This window comes from Myiozetetes cayanensis, unplaced genomic scaffold (assembly GCF_022539395.1).
Source record: "Myiozetetes cayanensis isolate MyiCay16 unplaced genomic scaffold, myiCay2020 scf5-8, whole genome shotgun sequence".
Taxonomy (NCBI): Eukaryota; Metazoa; Chordata; class Aves; order Passeriformes; family Tyrannidae; genus Myiozetetes; species Myiozetetes cayanensis.
Genome location: NW_026087742.1, coordinates 43,387,371 through 43,405,413, shown reverse-complemented (window position 1 = coordinate 43,405,413; position 18,043 = coordinate 43,387,371). Strand labels below are relative to the sequence as shown.

General features: G+C 42.5%; 1 protein-coding gene across 1 annotated transcript in view; it reads left to right on the top strand.

The window, feature by feature from the left end:
• Positions 1 to 8,255, top strand: part of GJB2 (gap junction protein beta 2) — a 34,981-nt gene extending 26,726 nt beyond the window's left edge. The window contains exons 2-3 of the mRNA XM_050333534.1: positions 4,436 to 4,528; positions 6,948 to 8,255. Coding sequence (XP_050189491.1) covers positions 6,970 to 7,647 — 678 coding nt within the window. The 5' untranslated portion in view covers positions 4,436 to 4,528; positions 6,948 to 6,969 and the 3' untranslated portion in view covers positions 7,648 to 8,255. The remainder of the gene's footprint in view (positions 1 to 4,435; positions 4,529 to 6,947) is intronic.
• Positions 8,256 to 18,043: the final 9,788 nt, after the last annotated feature.

The following is an 18,043-nucleotide window of genomic DNA, read 5'->3' as shown; positions in this document are numbered from 1 at the left end:
AGGCTGTGAGGACAATTAAAGTGAACATGATAAAAATGACTGGGTACCTATTTCAGACACTAATATGCATATAAAGATATTGAAGAAGACAAAATGGTTTGCTCAAAGGCTAAGTAAGTATGGTGTTTTCAGTCTTATAAGGACTAAAGTGAGTGTTTGAAAAGTAAATGCAGAGACAAACTGGTTACACATGCTGAGCTGAACTGGGAAGGTGTTTTTATTGCTGATAGTGCAAAAATACCCACTGCAGCATGTTTAATCCAGCCTCAAAGAAATGAAAACTATTTGCAAAGTACAGTCTGAGTCTGTAGTTGCATTTCCAGTTGATTAATGACAGTTGTACATGATGAGCAGCAAATAATCTGCTAGGTGTTGAAAGAGCCTCTTTTTAAGCAAAAGTGGTGAATAAGGAGGTTGCTGCACATATGAATCAGCAAAAATCAAAATGCTTTTGTATTATTAAAATGATGCTTTGTGGTAGTCAGATCTAAACTTAACCATGAGGAATAGCAGAAGATCTTATCTAGTGTGAGTAATTGGATAATAAAATGGCAAGTGAACCTGGGCATCTGCTGGTGCAAACTAATACACAGTGGGAAAATTAGTTCAAAATGCACCTATTCAAGTATAGGGGCATATATATATGTATACCAGGAGGTACTGTTCTAATTTCTAGCAATGCTTGTGAAAGAATCTTGGAGCAACTATGAAAAAGTCAACTTATTACTTTAAAGTGACTGAAAAAATGAAAAAAAGTAAATAGGAATTACTGGAAAATTATGGAGAATGCAATAGGAAGCATTGCTCTGTGTTTCTATAAACTGTGCAGGTACTTGGACTGCTCTTGTGAAAAAGACACAGAAGATTGTGATGTGAATAATAACAGCTCCTGCAAGGCACAGATTCAACAAATTAGGCCTTTCGGCATAGAAAAAATAGATGGAGAGAGGAGATGACAGAAGTTTATGAATTCATGAAGGATATGAACAAGGAAAGATAATTAGCTATTAATCCCAATGCTGAGGAGTCAGGAATGTACCATGAAATTATCAAAGACCAGGTTTTCAGTAAATGAAACTTTTTTTTTTCACCACACATATTAAGCTACTGAGTTAATTACTCTGGGATCATGTGGACATCCCTCTCTCTCTCTCTCTCTCTATCTCTCTCTCTCTCGATCTCGATATAAGTATTAAATATTTATATAATCCATATACAGGTGGCATCAAAACATGCTTAGGCAAAACAGAGAGTGGAACAAGGGCTATCAAAAGTAGAGATCCAGACAGAGCCTCTGAGGGTGCCTGGGGGCTGTTAAATGAAGAAATGCAGACACAGTCTTTGGAAAGCTGTAAGGCATTACTGGAAGATGATGGCAACACTCAATTCTGTTATCTTGAAATAAGGTAAAACCTGTTTCTGAGTTGACAAGTTACAACAGTATTTATTTTCCTATTTTTATGAAGCTTTTATTTCCGCATTACTTTACGATTCACAAGAATCAATGTTTTGTACATACATGCTTTGTATTCCTCACCTTCAATGCTACCCCTTCCTTACACATGAACATTTACAGATTCCAGAGCTGTTAAAACTTGTCTCTTGCACCTCCTGCCAATAAGACAGGTGTTAAGCAAAGTGTAGGCAACAAGCCTTCACCCCTGGATTTGTGCTCTGTCAAAATTCCTTGCTAGGATTTCCCTCTCCTTCCCAAACATAGCATTACATACTTCCTTACACATATACTCAAGTAAACAAAAATCAAGACTAAAAATGGCACTCAGCTGTAGCACAGATTTTGTTTTGTTATAAATGAAAAATGCTGTGGCATTACTGAGCAACATGAGCTGTGGATTTCTCCCAAGCATTTACATTTACCACTATCAGACTTGGGTATTATTTTATAAAACAATTCTTCATGACCTTTATTTTTAGATTATATAAAGATTGTATATTTCAGTAAAGCTTTCAATAGTCTTACAGTTCTACTGGACAAAACGTCCAGCCCACAGCCATGATGAGTGAGCAACTGGCTCATGGGTTGGGCACAAAGGGTTATAGTGAATGGGGTAACATTGGGCTGGGGATCTGTCAGTAGTGGGATTCCACAAAGGGGTTCTTTCTTAGGCCCTGTGCTCTTCAACATCTTCATAAATGGTTTGCATACAGGACTTGAAGGAACACTGAGTAAGTCTGCTGATGACACAAAACTGGGAGGAGCTGCTGACTCCCTTGAAGGCAGGGAGGCCCTGCAGAGAGATCTCGACAAATTAGAGGGCTGGGCCATCACCAAGCATATGAAGTTCAGTGAGGGAAAATGCTGGATTCTGCACCTGGGATGGGGCAACCTGGATGCACAGACAGATTGGGGAATGAGATGCTGGAAAGCAGTGCCACAGAAAGGGTCCTGGTTGATGGTAAGTTGAACATGAGTCAGCAGTGCCCTGGCAGCCAGGAGGGCCAACCATGTCCTGGGGGGCATCAGGCAAAGCATCCCCAGCCGGTCAAGAGAGTGGATTGTCCCGCTCTGCTCTGCACTGGTGTGACCTCACCTTGAATATTGTGTGCAGTTTTGGGTGCCACAACACAAGAAAGATATTAAGTTCTTAGAAAGTGTCCAAAGGAGGGCAACAAAGATGGTGAAGAGCCTTGAGGGGAAGCAGCTGAGGTCACTTGGTCTGTTCATCCTGGAGGAGACTGAGGGGAGACCTCACTGCAGTCTACAACTTCTTTATGAGGGGAATAGGAAGGACAAGTAATGATCTCTTCTCTGTGGTGACCGGTGACAGGACCCAAGGCAATGTCCTGAAGCTGTGTCAGGGGAGGTTTAGGTTGGATATTAGAAAATGGTTCTTCACCCAGAGGATAGTTGGGCACTGGAACAGGTTCCCCGTGGAAGTGGTCATGGCACCAAGCCTGACAGAGTTCAGGAAGTGTTTGGACAATGTTCTCAGACACAGGGTGTGATTTTTGGAGTTGTCCTGTGCAGAGAAGTGAGTTGGATTCAACGATCCCTGTGGATCCCTTCCAATTCAGGATATTTTCTAAACCTCTGGGAGCAAAACCAATTACCTCTGTCATTTTGCTGATACAGAAGTTCTAGTTTCCAGTAATTACTAGATCAAACTTAAATTTTATTTAAAGCCCTTCTGATGAAAGCGTTTCTACTTCCAGACAGGCATCACAAAACCAAGCTCAGTACTAAGTGTAACATACAGGTCTTTACTTCAAAATACAGAAACAAAAACACAGCAGTACTTTATATACTCAGGCAATTTTTTATTATCTTTCCTACACACCCTCTTTAACACAGCATTCTTTTCTGATAGTTTTTTTCATCAGTGCTTTAAAAAGCAAAGGCTCTTTACTATGTTGTAATCAAGCATTATTTAATAGAAGTCACTCTTGGTTGGATCCTTTGGCTGAAGTGCAGACCTGAGCTTGACAGCAATGCTTTTCAAGCAAAGCCCAAGATAAGGGCTGCAGTGCTGATGCAGCTAACTCAAGCCTGGCAGGCCATGGTCTTTGTCCTCAGAAACTTTCCTTAAAGATGGGGTTTAAAGGGTATTATAATTAGAAGGAGCTTTTTTAATTTTTTTTTTAATTGTCAACATCAGAGCTCAAGTTTCAGACAAATAACATGTAGTGACAGGCACGTAACTCTTCTTTGAGTCACACTTTATACTTCCTGCTAGATTACTTTCACAAAAACAACTTTTCCCCCACTCCCTTTGCGCAGCAGCGAAATTGAGGCTGCACACACTAATGAAAAAGGTTTCCTACAGCTGTAAAAAGTCCACAAGATCTCAAAAGAAAAACAATCATCTTACTTCTACCATGCCTTTAGCTGCCTGCTGTCCTTGTTACCGCTACATCTGGTGACCAAGATCAATTTTTTTACTATCACTTCAGCAGTTAGATTATCTGTTCCTTGTCTTCCAAACTCAGGCCTTCTAAGAAGGTCTCAGCTTTCTTTCTTCAGCCGTGCCTCACCCTACAGAAAGTGTGTGGCAGCTGCATTTTATCTGACTGTTGCCCGAACTGGTCCAAGGTGACGATTTCCTCGGGTTGCCATGGCACTGGGGCAGTTTCCGAGGGTCCCACGGGGCTGGATTTCCCTCCGGGACATGTTTTCTGCCAACACTTGGGAATCAATCCCGGCGCAGGGCTGTGTTTGCAGGGCACCGACTCCGCTCCGCCCGATGCGCGCCCTGTGTGCATGGACGTCCCGGGCGGACCCAGGGCGCTTCCCGCGGGCGGACCCGTCGCCAGCCCCGCTCCATGACCAGCAGCTCCCGCCCGCGGGCCCTGCAGAGCCCAGTGCCAGCCGCTCCCGCCCAGCCCCTCGGTTCGGCCCGGCCCCGCCCCGGGCGTCCATCCCGCCGACTCCGGGCGGCCGCAGGAGCGGGAGGAGGCGGGTTAAAAGCGACGGCAGATGAACGGGGAGGGACCTTAAAGCTGCGGGACGCGGGAGCGGAGCGGAGCAACGCGCCCGTCGCGTCCCGCGTGTCCTGCCGAGCCGTGCCAGGTGAGCGTCCGGAGCGGCTCCCGCGTGCCGCACCGGTGGGATCGGGATTAGGCTGTGCGCCCCCCAGAGTGGGTCGGGATCCGTGTGGTGTGCCAGACAGGGGGGAGTCCCGGCGGGACTGGGCTGGGGGCGGCCGCCGGCGGCGGAGAGGGCACTGCGGGGCTGGGGCAGCTACGCCGCTGCCCCGATTCCCCGCTGGCCCGGAGCTGCCAGGGATGCAGCCGTGCCTGGGAGCGAGCTGTGAGCCCCCAGCCACGGAACCCGCCCGGGCTGCGGGGATGCGGGTCGGGGACGGTGACTGCAGCCGGCGCTCCGAGGGGAGCCGTCGGACTTGAGAGCCGAAGGCGGTGTTTGCCAGCGGTGCCCGCTGACAGGAGCCGATGGCAGTCGCGCCGCTTCCCGCCGCTGAGGGCTCGCTGCAGGCTCCGTGTCCGCTCCGGCCGCGCGGGAACGTGGCGGGACGAAGGTCGGAGGGAGGGAGAGACGGGGTGGGATCCAGCTGGTAACCCCAGAGTGGGAATTTGGAGTGGTCTTCACAACCACTTGGTTTTGGCGAGTTGGGTGTCCCACTAGATTCACTCACTCCCCACAGCCAGTTTCGGTGTTTCTGTAGGGGCATATGCGTAGGAGAAATTGGTTTTTCCCCCCAAAACTTGCAGCACTGGTTCAGGACTGCAGTGGGAGATGGCACTTGGAGCCCGGGCTATTCATTTCTCAGTGATATGCACTTTAAATACTTTCCCTCAATCCTGGTTAGCTCCTTGTGAAGGTTTCACTGACTTTATTTTAATGACTATGCAACAGGCACGAGGAAATTCTTAACAGAAAGATGCAGGTGTTTGATCATAGCCTGCAGTTTAGGTCAATGTAAAAAGTTGCGTAATATGGTGCCAGTTTCGGCAGAGACAAAGCATGAGAAGTCTCAGGAATTCCAGCCATCTTCTCGAAGTTGGTTTGGGGTTTTTTGTTGTTGTTGTGGGTTGTGGGGTGGTTTTTTTTTTTTGTTTTGTTTTGTTTGTTTGTTTTTTGTTTTTTTTTTGGTCTTACTCAATTTTACCTTTCTGCATCACAGTAAATCTAACCTCTCCCTCTTGCCTCAAGGCTTGTCCATACAAGCTAGGCCCTCGTACCAAGGGTATGTGTTGGGGCATGTTAGTCCTTTGGTTGTGTTGTAACTGCACCAAGGTAAAAAGTTCTTTTTTTTCCTCTCTGTGTTGTTTGAGAGACTTTTATAAACTTTGGCCAGTGTTACGTTTCAAGGTACCACATTCTCCCCACAACACACAGCCAGCACCAAGAAGAGACGGAGCTCTTATCCATGGTTGGTGTGGCTCTCCCACACAGCACAGTTGAACCCAGCCTTGAGAGATGATGGACCAACTATGCAGGTTCTCAGCTCGAGTTTCAAAGTGTTTTGTCCAATTCACTGATAGTTTCCAAGTGGCTGCAATCAGTGAAAGCTGAGCCCTGAGACTGAATTCTGACTTCAGCAAAACTTACTTTCAAAGGAGCAGAGAGTGTGGATTTTAGTTTTTCAGAGTAGGAGGAAAGCTGAAATGGATCTTCTCTGAGGTTTGACCTCCTGTATTCTGCTGGGGTGTGATAGCATCTAGAAAATCAACACAAACTCTTTAGCTGAGGGCTTTTTCCTTGCAACTCTCACTCTGCTTTTCTCCTTTTTGGATGAGATAGCAATGAATGTGGAAGGGCAGGCTGTTCTCTATCTCTTTGCCTCCTGGTTTGTGCTATATAGGCACGCATTCCTGACAGAGCTGACTTGAGGCTTCTCACCAGTGTTGGCAAAATCAAATGCTGTAATTTTGAGATTAAGGATGATGTCTGGAGGAGGCCTGCTGGAGGTATCTGGGTTGAGTGAGGACTTCTGCTGAAGGTGGTCAAGTAGTAACCTCAGAAACAAAGAAAACACCAGCTCAGCCTTCTAGGGATGTGGTGTTGGCAAAGAAATCCTGTAAAAAATACTAAAGAAGTCTCTACTTTGTCTAAATATGGGTCAACTCATGCAGTGATAGTAATTTCTATTGTTTTGGGAAATACAGTGAAAGGCAAAACACTGACAAGAGTCAACCACAGAAAGGGAAATATCTCAAGAAAGAGAAGGAGGGCATAGAGGATGCACAGAGGAAGTGTATTAAGATGTAACTTATTTCCTGCCCAAAGCCTCCTTGAGAAATACATCAAGGTATCCTTGTCCCATTATAAATTCATGGAAGGAGAGTTAAATAATCTGTTTGAATCCATAAACATGTAGACATTAATGAAAGTGACTTTACACTTGTCTATTGCTCTGGAGAGACTACTAGGAAGTCCTCTTTTTCACAGGAGGTCTAGAACTGATTTTTCACGCTTTGAAAAGTGATCATTCTCTGTATTGTGTAATACTGTGCTCTGTACTCTGCAGGTAAAAGGACACAGAAAAGAAGATGGACTGGGGAACTCTGCAGACTGTTTTAGGAGGTGTAAACAAACACTCCACCAGTATCGGGAAGATATGGCTCACAGTCCTGTTCATCTTCCGTATCATGATCCTGGTTGTAGCTGCAGAGAGAGTCTGGGGAGACGAACAACAAGATTTTGTCTGCAACACACTTCAGCCTGGCTGCAAAAATGTGTGCTATGACCACTTTTTCCCCATCTCTCACATCAGACTCTGGGCCATGCAGCTGATCTTTGTCTCCACACCTGCGCTGCTGGTGGCCATGCACGTGGCCTACAGGAGGCACGAGAAGAAACGGCGATTCAGAAATGGTGAGAAAATTGATATTGAAGAGTTAAAAAATGAAAAGATTCACATCCGGGGTCCCTTGTGGTGGACATACACCAGCAGCGTCTTCTGCAGGATCGTCTTTGAAGCTGTCTTCATGTATGTGTTCTATTACATGTACGATGGGTACCAGATGCCCCGCCTGGTGAAGTGTGATGCTTGGCCCTGCCCCAACGTAGTGGATTGTTTTGTGTCTCGGCCCACCGAGAAAACCACATTTACTATTTTCATGCTTGCTGTGTCTGGGATCTGCATGATGTTGAATCTGGCTGAGTTGTGTTACCTAGTGATAAAAGTTTGCATGAAAGAACCCAGAAAAACAACAGTTTTGAAATAACTCCCCAGTTGCAGGATCTCCTAGCTCCCCATTTCCCTTAAACTTTCTTAGGTGTCAGAAAACAATAAGCAATATTTTCCACAGTCAAGGAAAAGCATAAAAATGAATGTTCATTTGTGTTTAAAAAATTGTAGCCTCCCTGGGAAGCTGACACTGATGAGGTTTTAAATATCATGAGCTAATTCAGTATTCCTGCATTCAGAAATAGGGAGGAGCCTTCTGGCAGCAGCCTTTTTAATTATGCCTGCTGCTGGCTCTCTTGTTGGGTCAGAGTCACTTTTCAAAAAGTGGGAGTAGGAGGACCAGAGAAGAATCTAGTGCCCAAAGGAGAGCCAGGAATCACAAAACCAAAACGTCAGCTCAGAGGGAAGCCAATAACAAAGGGTTTCAGCTAAAAGTGGGGTAAAAGGTTTTTGTGGGACATTGCAGCTACAGTGAAAAGGAAGAAGACAAGGGATGATTATGTTTATAGTAGGTGTCCTCTCTAAGTAATCTGGAGAGCAAGGAAATGGCCTAGGAACACAGGTACTCCATGGCATTGCATGGTATCAGCTCTGCTGGGCACCAGCAATGGCTTTTATCTTTTTATCTTTTCATCTTCTTGCCTGCACTGAGAAGCATCTCCTACAGGGTTGGAGTTGCCCAGTCTCAACTGCTTGTGAATATTATTGGACTAGTGCTGCCTCCCCATAGTCACAGATGCTGCAGCAGTGGGAGGAACAAAGTTCATTTTTCATTCCCTAGATCAGGTGAAAAAAAGGACTGTCACCTCTGAGAAGGTGGAGGCAGTGCAACTGTGTCCCTCTCTTGTTCTCCCCTAATACTTGGTGAAGTACCTCAGTACAGTAGACTGTACTTGATGAAGAGACTTTTTACCACCTGACTGTGCCTCACTTAGCTGTGTACCTTTCATAAGGGTTTTTTTTCAGTAAAAAATGAGAAAAATTGCCTTGCTTCATTTCTATTTGTTATCCAAAAGAAGTGCTTCAACTTACAGCATGATATGGAGTGCTCTTCACATTGATCCCTTCTTCCTATCCAACCTGCACACCTTTTCTTCATAAAACCTTTTCCCTATCTGATGTACCTTTAAAATTAGTCAAGCAAACCACTCCAAATATCTCTGACATTCCACATTGTGAGATTAAATCACCATTCCTTTTCTTACAGTTGGTCTAGCATAAATTACAGACACCTTGTAGAGCGAAAATAGCAAAGTGACCCAATCAGAAATGAGGAGGAATTTGATATTTTTCTTAAAGTTCACATTGCTGGGCTGTAAACTGTGTATTACTAACTTGAAGAACTATAGGAGTCAGTCTGGCCTTGTCTCAAAACATGTTTTATGTCTGTCATAGGCAGGTACAACAGCACATAAGGCAACACAGTTTTATCTCCCAAGTGCCTATTGAACCCACTTCTAAGAAAGTTGGCTATCTCTCCTCCTGAGCTTTAATTACTGGCTTTTCCCCAAAATGAATAATCGCTATCTCACCTTCTCTGTTTGCATTCATGTTTTACTGAATGTTTACTGTTGGAGTAAACAAAGCTGCATGAATTAAGGCCCATGGCCCCTCACTGCACTGGAAGTGGAGCACAAACAGGCTTCCATTGCTTGTGAGCTACATCCAGTGTTGCAACTTGACTGCAGTTGGAAATCTGTCATCTAAAAGGGGAGCAAGGAAACCATGAAAACACCATCCTCAGAAGCATGAACAAAAAGATAGAAAGTCATTCATAATCAGCTGGACTGGAAACTTCGACAGTGAAAACATCTTTAATTCAACTCCAAAGAACAAAGCTTGGCACATATCAGGTTTGTGCTTGACAGAGTTCCTGCATTGTTCCATACAGAATTACGAAGAGAACAAACTATCTAGTCCCAGTGCTCTAGTATTACATTTCTTTTGTAATAAGATTTTTATTTCTTTCTGAAATTATAATTAAAGCATGTATGTGTGCGTGTTTTCTGTATTACTTGTACATGCTGTGTATTACCTGCTATGTCTAATGAAAATCTGTTTTACTACAATAGAAAATGTATGCACCAATACTATATTTAATAGCCAAGGGCTAGGGAAAGGATTTTAGCCTTCTGCTGCAGGTTGGTTTTTCAGTTGGTTACATTGCTTGTAATCCTGAAGTTTCGTGAGCTCATAGTGGAAGGTCACATATGTGCTTTACATGAAATAAAATATGCTGTGTAAGACGGCCCTGTGCTAGCAGAATTGTGGCTGGAAAAGGCCAGTGATAAATTACTTGACCAGTTCTATAGAGGAGAGAGTTCGTTTTCCCAGCCTGCCTTTGAATTTAGCTGGAACTTGAAATGAGACACACCAAAACCATTAACACTAACATGATGAAGTTATCTGCAACTAGCAACCAGATTATCACACAGGGTAAAAAGATAGAATTGGGAAAGTGTCTGGAAGAAGCCAGAAGAGGACTTTGAACCAGGACTGCAGCATCGGGCAATAATAGCTCTACCAGGACGTATTTACTGTTTCTCAGATTTATTTTCTGTGTATATTTAATTTGACTGAATAGCTGCTTTGTATGGGGAAAAAATTCAGATACTTTATAGGAACATGGGAATTGTACCTATTTCTGCATGTGCTACATTGCATAGCTACCTTCTACAAATGGATTTCTTATAGATTAAAATACAACTCTGTGTTAAAATTGTGTTTGTTCTCTCTGGAAATGCACTAGTAGTGTCTACATTTTTGGTACTTGGTTCCTGGGCTTTCCTCAGAATGAAGATTTCAAGAGTGTTAAAACTGAAGCAGCAAATCTGAGGTCATCACTGTTTCCTCATGAGGCTGATTCCTCACTGTTCAGTGTCCAGTAAAGCCAGGATATAAAATGTCATTAATAATGTGGCATCAGTAGTGGGAAGTGTAGGAGTGGGACTGGCTGGAATTATGCCTTGGACTGAAATCACCAGAAAAAAACCACCATTGAATTAATCAGGTTAAACATTCATTCAAAACCTTGAAACCAGAACTACAAACATTTGTTAGAAGGGGAAGGAAACTTCACTATTAAGTCATAGATGCATCTAGAGAAAAAACCCTAACTACCTTGGGAGAAAGATGGATTTGAAAGGAAGTCAGAAGTATAAATCTGTATTTATGACTTCTGGATATAGAAGTACTTTTATTAAAAGTTTTCTTAGACAAAGATAAAAAAATCCTTCAGTTGTTTACAGTTATCATGAGCCAATGCACTGTGTTGTTTTGTAATCTAACAGGAAGAATATAAAAGACAAGTCCCTACAGAGAAGAGCACTCCTGTATCATGGAGGTTCAATTCAAAATAGCAACTCTGTTACAAGCTGGGTTTTTTTGTGAAAAGTGTACTGCAGCAGTAAGCAATAGCTAAGAGCATTTTACTACAAACTAGGTGAAAATGAATCTGTTTTTTCCCCCTAATTATTTAATTCCCTCCCCTGCAAATTAGGCTAATGGGTTTTACTAGGCATGAAAATCACACACAAAAGAATTGCATTATATTTTTGGTCACCTGTTCTGATATTCAGGACAGTCACTACCCTGACCGTTAATTACAGTTTTATTTGGATTTTCACAATCTTATTACCTACACAGTCATTTGAACCTATTTGTAGACAGTGGCAAAAGTAATGGTAACTACTTGAAGCTTAATGAGCTAAGACTAATGGTAATGATGTTCAATATAGTTCAGAAGGTACCTATACTTTTTCCCTATCTGACCAACCCAGCTTTTACAGAATATATTTCTCTTCTGTAAAGCTGGCTCAGCTCTGACCTGTGTATTTTCTATATAAACTTTTCATATAAACTTTCCTAGCCACCAAAAGAAAGTCCTAATAAGCTAGGTTTGGAAATGCATTAAGCTTTAATCAGCAGGCTCAACTGAAGAAACAAGCCACATCTCAGACTCTCCACCTTTGAGAACACAGCTTGCTTTTGCTATAGTTGGTTCCCCAGTAGTACTATGGAACTCAATGTCAGAGTTGGTCACAACATTGCATGTACCTTCTCCCTTTTTCTGCCAGTGTAATCACTGCCACGAACTCGAAGTATTGTTTCACATCTGCCTGCTCTATTCCCAAATCCAATTTAAAGATAAAGGTGACAACTGTGCCATGTTCACAGGAAGTAGAACAATTTAATCAAGCACTGTTTGTTAAGATTGTTGCAACAGGTGCCAGAAAAAATATTTTATAATTATTATGTGGTAAAATTTCAAACCTATTGTATGTTGCATAATTAGTGTAATGTCTGCTTACAGTTTGTCATGTCCCTGCCCTAGGTATTGCATCCCTTCCGAGGGCTGAGACCTTAATATACAGTTTAAATAGCTTCCACAATATGTCCAGCACAAATAAAAACAGTTCATACACACATATGTGCGCACAGACACAGAGCAACAAACTGACTAAATCATTCCCTCTCTGTTATCTGGTAGCAAATGGAATGAGGCATTGCAACATGGATTTGTCAGGCATAATTTCCGCCTGTGCCATGATAAAAGCCTTTGTGTATAGCAGTAAAATAGATATTAATGACTCATTGTCAGAGCATCAGGATCCACTAAGTGGGACAAACTTTATGCAGCTGGGAGGAGCTGCAGGTAGATGGGAAGATAAGCTTAGGATTCAATAAGATCCTTATCACGGAGAGAAATGGCTTAACAATAGCATTTTTAGAAGTTAGGAAAGTCTAAATGCTACTATTGTGAAACACCAAGCACTTGCAAAACTGTCTGAAGGGAAAAACAGTTTTGTAAAGATGAGCTGGAGTTTGTAGTTGAACATCAGTGGAACATGAGACAGTAACATTGTTGACTAGAAAAAATATCATACTGGTATGCATTAAAGGTTTATAAAAAATTGTGTTTGAATCAAAGTTTTCACTCCTGTTAGTACCCGAAAATCTTTATCTAGAGCCTACTTTGGGGCACCATCTTTCCCAAAAGCCTATTTAGCAGCTGGAGAAATTTAGGGGTCAGGAATAATATGCCATCAAATGTCTGAAACACAGAACTCACGAGGAAAGACTGAAAGAAATTAATTGGCCAGGAAAAATCCGAGGAAAGACCCAGCATCATTCTTCAAATATGTAGAAGATTGTGGCAAAGAAGATGGACGATGTTGCACTTTACATTCACTCACAGCAAGACAATAAATAATAGGCTTATGTTGCAACAGGTTGTAAGTTAGTGACTGCAAAATCTCTCTGTGAAGAAGGTTGGTTTGACAGACTTCGTCACTGAAGATTGTTAAATGGCAACTCCAGCATTTGTTGAGGATAGTCTGGGTATAGGACTATGCCCTAGGACAGGGGGAACTTCTAAAATGTGTGAGGAAGAGGATCTCAACTGAAAGAGTCAGTTATACAAGTTCCTTTTGCTGAGACAAAGCTCAGCTGTTGAATCAAAATTCAAGTCTGTTTGCCAGTGCAGGGTCTATCTGGCGTGATCTCTGGCAGCATGGTTCTTTTGTGCTTTTAGCAATTGTAATAAAACATTCTTCTGCTGTAATATGTTCCACCTAACAAAGCATATGAGGTGTCATTGTGAGTAAATGAAATTGCAGTTAATATAAATGAAGTTGGTGATGGAATTATTTTTCTTCTCCTCAGCATAATGAGGAAAAAGCTCCCTATGCCTTGGTTTAGTGTCTCACAAAAGAGGCATTCTTCCCAGCAGGAGGAAGACTGAAACCCAGATCAACAATCAGTTTTGCTGCCTGTTTTACTGTATGTGCAAACACTGGTGGAGTTCACTGAAGCCTGGTCTGCACACAGAATATTTCCCAGCAGTAGCATGCCATTTTGTGCTACTGATTTCTTTAACTTCAAAGGCAGACCATCACATTGTGCAGCAGTTTAAAATTTGTAGAATAATGTTCCTATACTTAATTTTTTCTTTTTCTACTTCAAAGCAAGATACCTGTTGTTCCTTTCTGTGGAAGTTATTCATTATTTGAGGCCTTTACAAAGTCATCATGCATGACAACAAGGTATACTCCTGGTAAAACATACTGTATTTGCTCTTACCCTGAATACAATGAGAAAGAACATCCTTGTTTAGGAGCCTTGGTTGTGGTTTGGCACTATGAATCGTTCAGTAGCAATACTAGTTTAGGGCATTAACACTGATGTCATCCCTTCTTATCCTGTCTGTGTCTCTCTCCCACCCCATTCAACACTGTGCCTTGGCTCCAGGGCCTTTACTGTGACAGCGCAGTTGTTTGCACAGCTGCGCTTAGCACTGGATTGGCTGACTGTTTTAGCTGATGAAGAAACAAATGTTTTGTTTTGCTGGATTGGTTTTTAGCTGGGTCAATTCCTTGATCTGGCTTACAGGGAGGCCACATGAACTTCCACACTGAGGTGACTGTGGGGCAGCAGGTCACGGTGTTGGGCAAGAAGAGCTGCAGGGAGTGAGTGGAAGGGGTGGAAGGAATGGCAACATGAAGTTTGTTTGATGCTACACACACGCAATTTCAAACCACAGCCTCTGGCTGTGTTTTCCTGAGTGACTGCTACTAGAAAGGCAAAGTCTTAACTGCCTTTTCCCTTTTTTTGCTTCTGTACCCTTCCTTGCTCTCTATTCCTCTCTATTGGCTCTGCTTCTCACCTACCGGCCAGCTTCTCCCTTGCTCCAACACAATCTTCCCTCAACTTTTATATGAGTTGATTCAACACATTAACTCAGTAGACTACTATTTGAACTCTGCTTTTTTTTTTTTTTTTTTTTCAGCTCAGTTAGCTTTCTGCCAGGCTTGTGGCAGGAATGACTTATTTCAATATTTTTATTTCATATTTCTGCCCATGGTGTGGAAAAAAAATAGCATCACACCATGCCAGTATGATAGCAGGCATAATTCCTCTTAGGATCCTCCATGTCCTGTGTCTTTCTTTTTAATTCTTCCTCATAAGAGATGCCTGGCTTGTACAGTTATAGTTCTTCCTCTAATACATCTCAAATGGAGCTCTTGCTTCCATGAAGATGACCTGAAAGCATCTCACTGCTACATATCCTAGAACATTCCAGTTTTTGTTGTTGTTGTATTAGGAGACTTCCCACAGTTCCCAAAGGACTTTGGAGAGGAAGCCAGTTCTGGTGGCTTAAACACCAGCCTAGAGTCTCAGTGTTATTCTCAGAACCATATAACCTAGGATAAGATATTAAGTCTTCCTGTGGTTCCATTCCTACAAACTAGAAGTCACATTAAGTCTTTCTACAGACTAGAAATAATAATAGTTCTTCCTGTCACCAGTTCTTGCGTGTTAATATGCTATGTTCTCTGATGTGTTTGGCAGTAGCGTGTAACAGAACAGAACACTAATCATTAATTAGTCAGATGATAAAAATCAGTATATAATATCAGATTAAGCTACAGTGTTTTTATTGCCATTTTATTTATTATTTAATTAGTTTTAAAATATTTCGATTCATCCATGTAAGAAGCAGCTAGAGAAGAAAATATTTTAATCCTCCTTGCTTCAAGTTGTGCCTCCTGAGGTAGCAGTACCCGTTCCCAACACTGAAATACCTTTAGTGCCATCTTCTGTAGCACAGAGGCATGTCAAGCACAATTCTTTTTATTAACATGCCATACAGTGCCACAACAAGCTGAACTGAAGGCATTTGTAACTGGTTTTTTTTAGGTTGGCTGTGTGGCATGTGTCACTTTGGTGTGGCTTGCTTACAACTGATGACATGTACCCCAGCTGTGGGCTCTTTCCATTAAACTCTGTTTGGATGCACAGTTATGGTAAGAGTGACCCTCTTCTGCACTTCAATATAGATGTTTAAATTAGAAATAGCATGGGGGAAACACTGTTTTGGATCAATCCTGATCTGAAAAAGTCCATTTTTCTTGTTGAGCAACAGCTCAGGTTCAGACTAAGGGCAAGATCTCCTTAACTTATGAGATCGTTTTATCATTTCATAAAGCTTTGTGTCTATTTCTTATCTACTTTCCATGTACCTTGCCATGCAAACCTGATTCACCTAATCTTAAAAATACCTGCCTGACTGCTCTGTCTCCACACTTCTTGAATTCACTTTGTTTCTGCACCAGTCAAATCATATACTGCTAAATGTCTATCTACATGTGAAACAGGGGTTGTCACCTGGGTGGAGGCTTGGATGGAAGACAAGAGGTGGTAGTAAAGAAGATAATTAATCCCTCTCTGGAGACATTCAAAACCCACTTGGAGGTATTCCTGTGTCACCTGCTCTAGGTGACCCTGCCTTGGCAGGGAGATTGGACTGGATGGTCTTGAGAGGTTCCTTCCAACACTAATGATTCTGTGATAATTAAAGGAAGGCTGAAAATTTTCTTAAGTGTGCATTTTAATGTAAAAATTTAAATGTGACCTAAGTTTTATGCTGCTATCTAGTGTTAATGACAATGGAAGGAACTTTTTAATGAGGGCTGGCAGTTTGAAAATAAGAGAGGAAGCTAACAGGATGGCTCTTCCATGGAAATCCTTGTGTCAGAAAGTCCACATAAAGAGACACCGTTTAACACCATTAACTAAATCTGAGCATAGACCCTCCTTTCCTAGTATATGACTAACAAATAACCATCCATACCACCTTGACATGCTTCCATGCTTGGCCTTTCACTAGCACATAATTTGTTCTTTATTTTTAAAGCTGCTTCCTTCAAATTTTCCCCATGCATTTTGCATCCTTGCTTATCTTATTTTACAAATGATCCAGAGGGTTTTGTTGACAGACCAAACCTCTTCTTATATGATGCCAGAAGAGAATTCTTAGAAAGGAAATTGTTAGCTACTGGGTGTAGTCCCATGGTAAGCAGGCATTGCATCAGATTCTCCCCATTTGAAATGTAATGATTTCTATCATAAAAACTTCCTGTGGCAGTACTGAAAGGGTGCTCTAGAACCTCATTGCTCTCCTGAGTAAGAATATTTTTCTTAAAAAACCAAGTATCAAGGCCAGTTTGTACAGACGGTGAGAAATACCACTTGAAACTTCCAGAAACAGAAAAAGCCATCAGAGAAACACCCAGTCCTTCACGCTATTAAACATTTTGGACAGATGATTGAAAACAAGAGATCTGTCTACCTCTCCCTAAGATAAACTTCTTGCCCTTCAGCTGACTTTGTGAGCTGAGAGACTTCACTGCATGAAGAAAGTTATAATATTAGGAATTACTGGGGCTGATGGGATTTTATCCTGTACCCCAACACAGCCTCTCATGCCCCACTGCTTCAGGATCAATACTGCAGTACTACTACACTTACAGTCATGACAGCACTGTGCTTCAGCTGTATCACCCAGCTCAGAATAGTCATTTGTCCTTGTGCTTAGGTCCACAGAGATCTTCCTCCTTAGTGTTCTTCCTCCTTAGTGTTTTCAGCTGCAAGATTCATAGGGAGCAATCAAGCATTGCAAGGATACAAGAACATAGGGATGGTCTGATTCAGTTTCTCAACAGTCCTCTGTTACACATAGCTCCTCAAAGTCTGTCAAATTTTTTTGTGGATGGTATTTTTACTAAATAGAGCAACAGTGAGCCATGGTTAAGTTTTCAGCTGTGGTTAAGTTTTCAACTCCTTTGCTGTAGAGTAGCTATCAACAGAAACTCATACCTTATTGCTGAAGAGTTGTTGAGTTGTGCTAGTTTAAGTCATTCTGCCTATCATAGAATCAAGTTGTTCTGTCTTTCTTAGAATCATAGGATGGTTTGGGTTGGAAGAGACCTCAAAGATCTACTTCCAACCTGCCCTGATAAGGGCAGAGATACCTTCCACTAGAACAGGTTGCTCAAAGCTCCATCCAACCCAGCGTTGAACACTGCTAGGAATGGGGTATCCATAGCTTCTCTGGGCAACCTGTTCCAGTGTCTCACTATACTCACTGTAAAGAATTTCTTCCTAATATCTGATCTAAACCTACCTCTTTCCATTTAGAGTCATTCCCCTTGTCCAGTCACTATATGCTTTTAATAAAAAGTCCCTCTCTGGCTTTCTCGTAGGCCCCTTTTAGGAACTGGAAGGCTGCTGTACAGTCTCCTTAGAGCCTTCTCCTCTCCAGGAACAGCCCTGCAACTCTCTCAGCCTGTCTTCATAGGAGAGGTGCTCCAGCCCTCTGATCGTCTTTGCTGCCTCTTCTGGACTCGCTCCAACAGGTCCATGTCCTTCTTATGTTGGTGGCCCCAGAGCTGGATGCAGCACTCCAGGTGGAGTCTCATGAGAGCGGAACAGAGGCAGAGAATCACCTTCCTCGACCTGCTTTGAGCAGAATCATCTCCCACGCTGCTTTTGATGCTGCCCAGAACATGGGCAACACTAAAGAACACGCAAAAACCTAACCAAAATGTAGGTGATAGTATTTTTGAGCCCTGACGCTGACAATATCAAGAGAC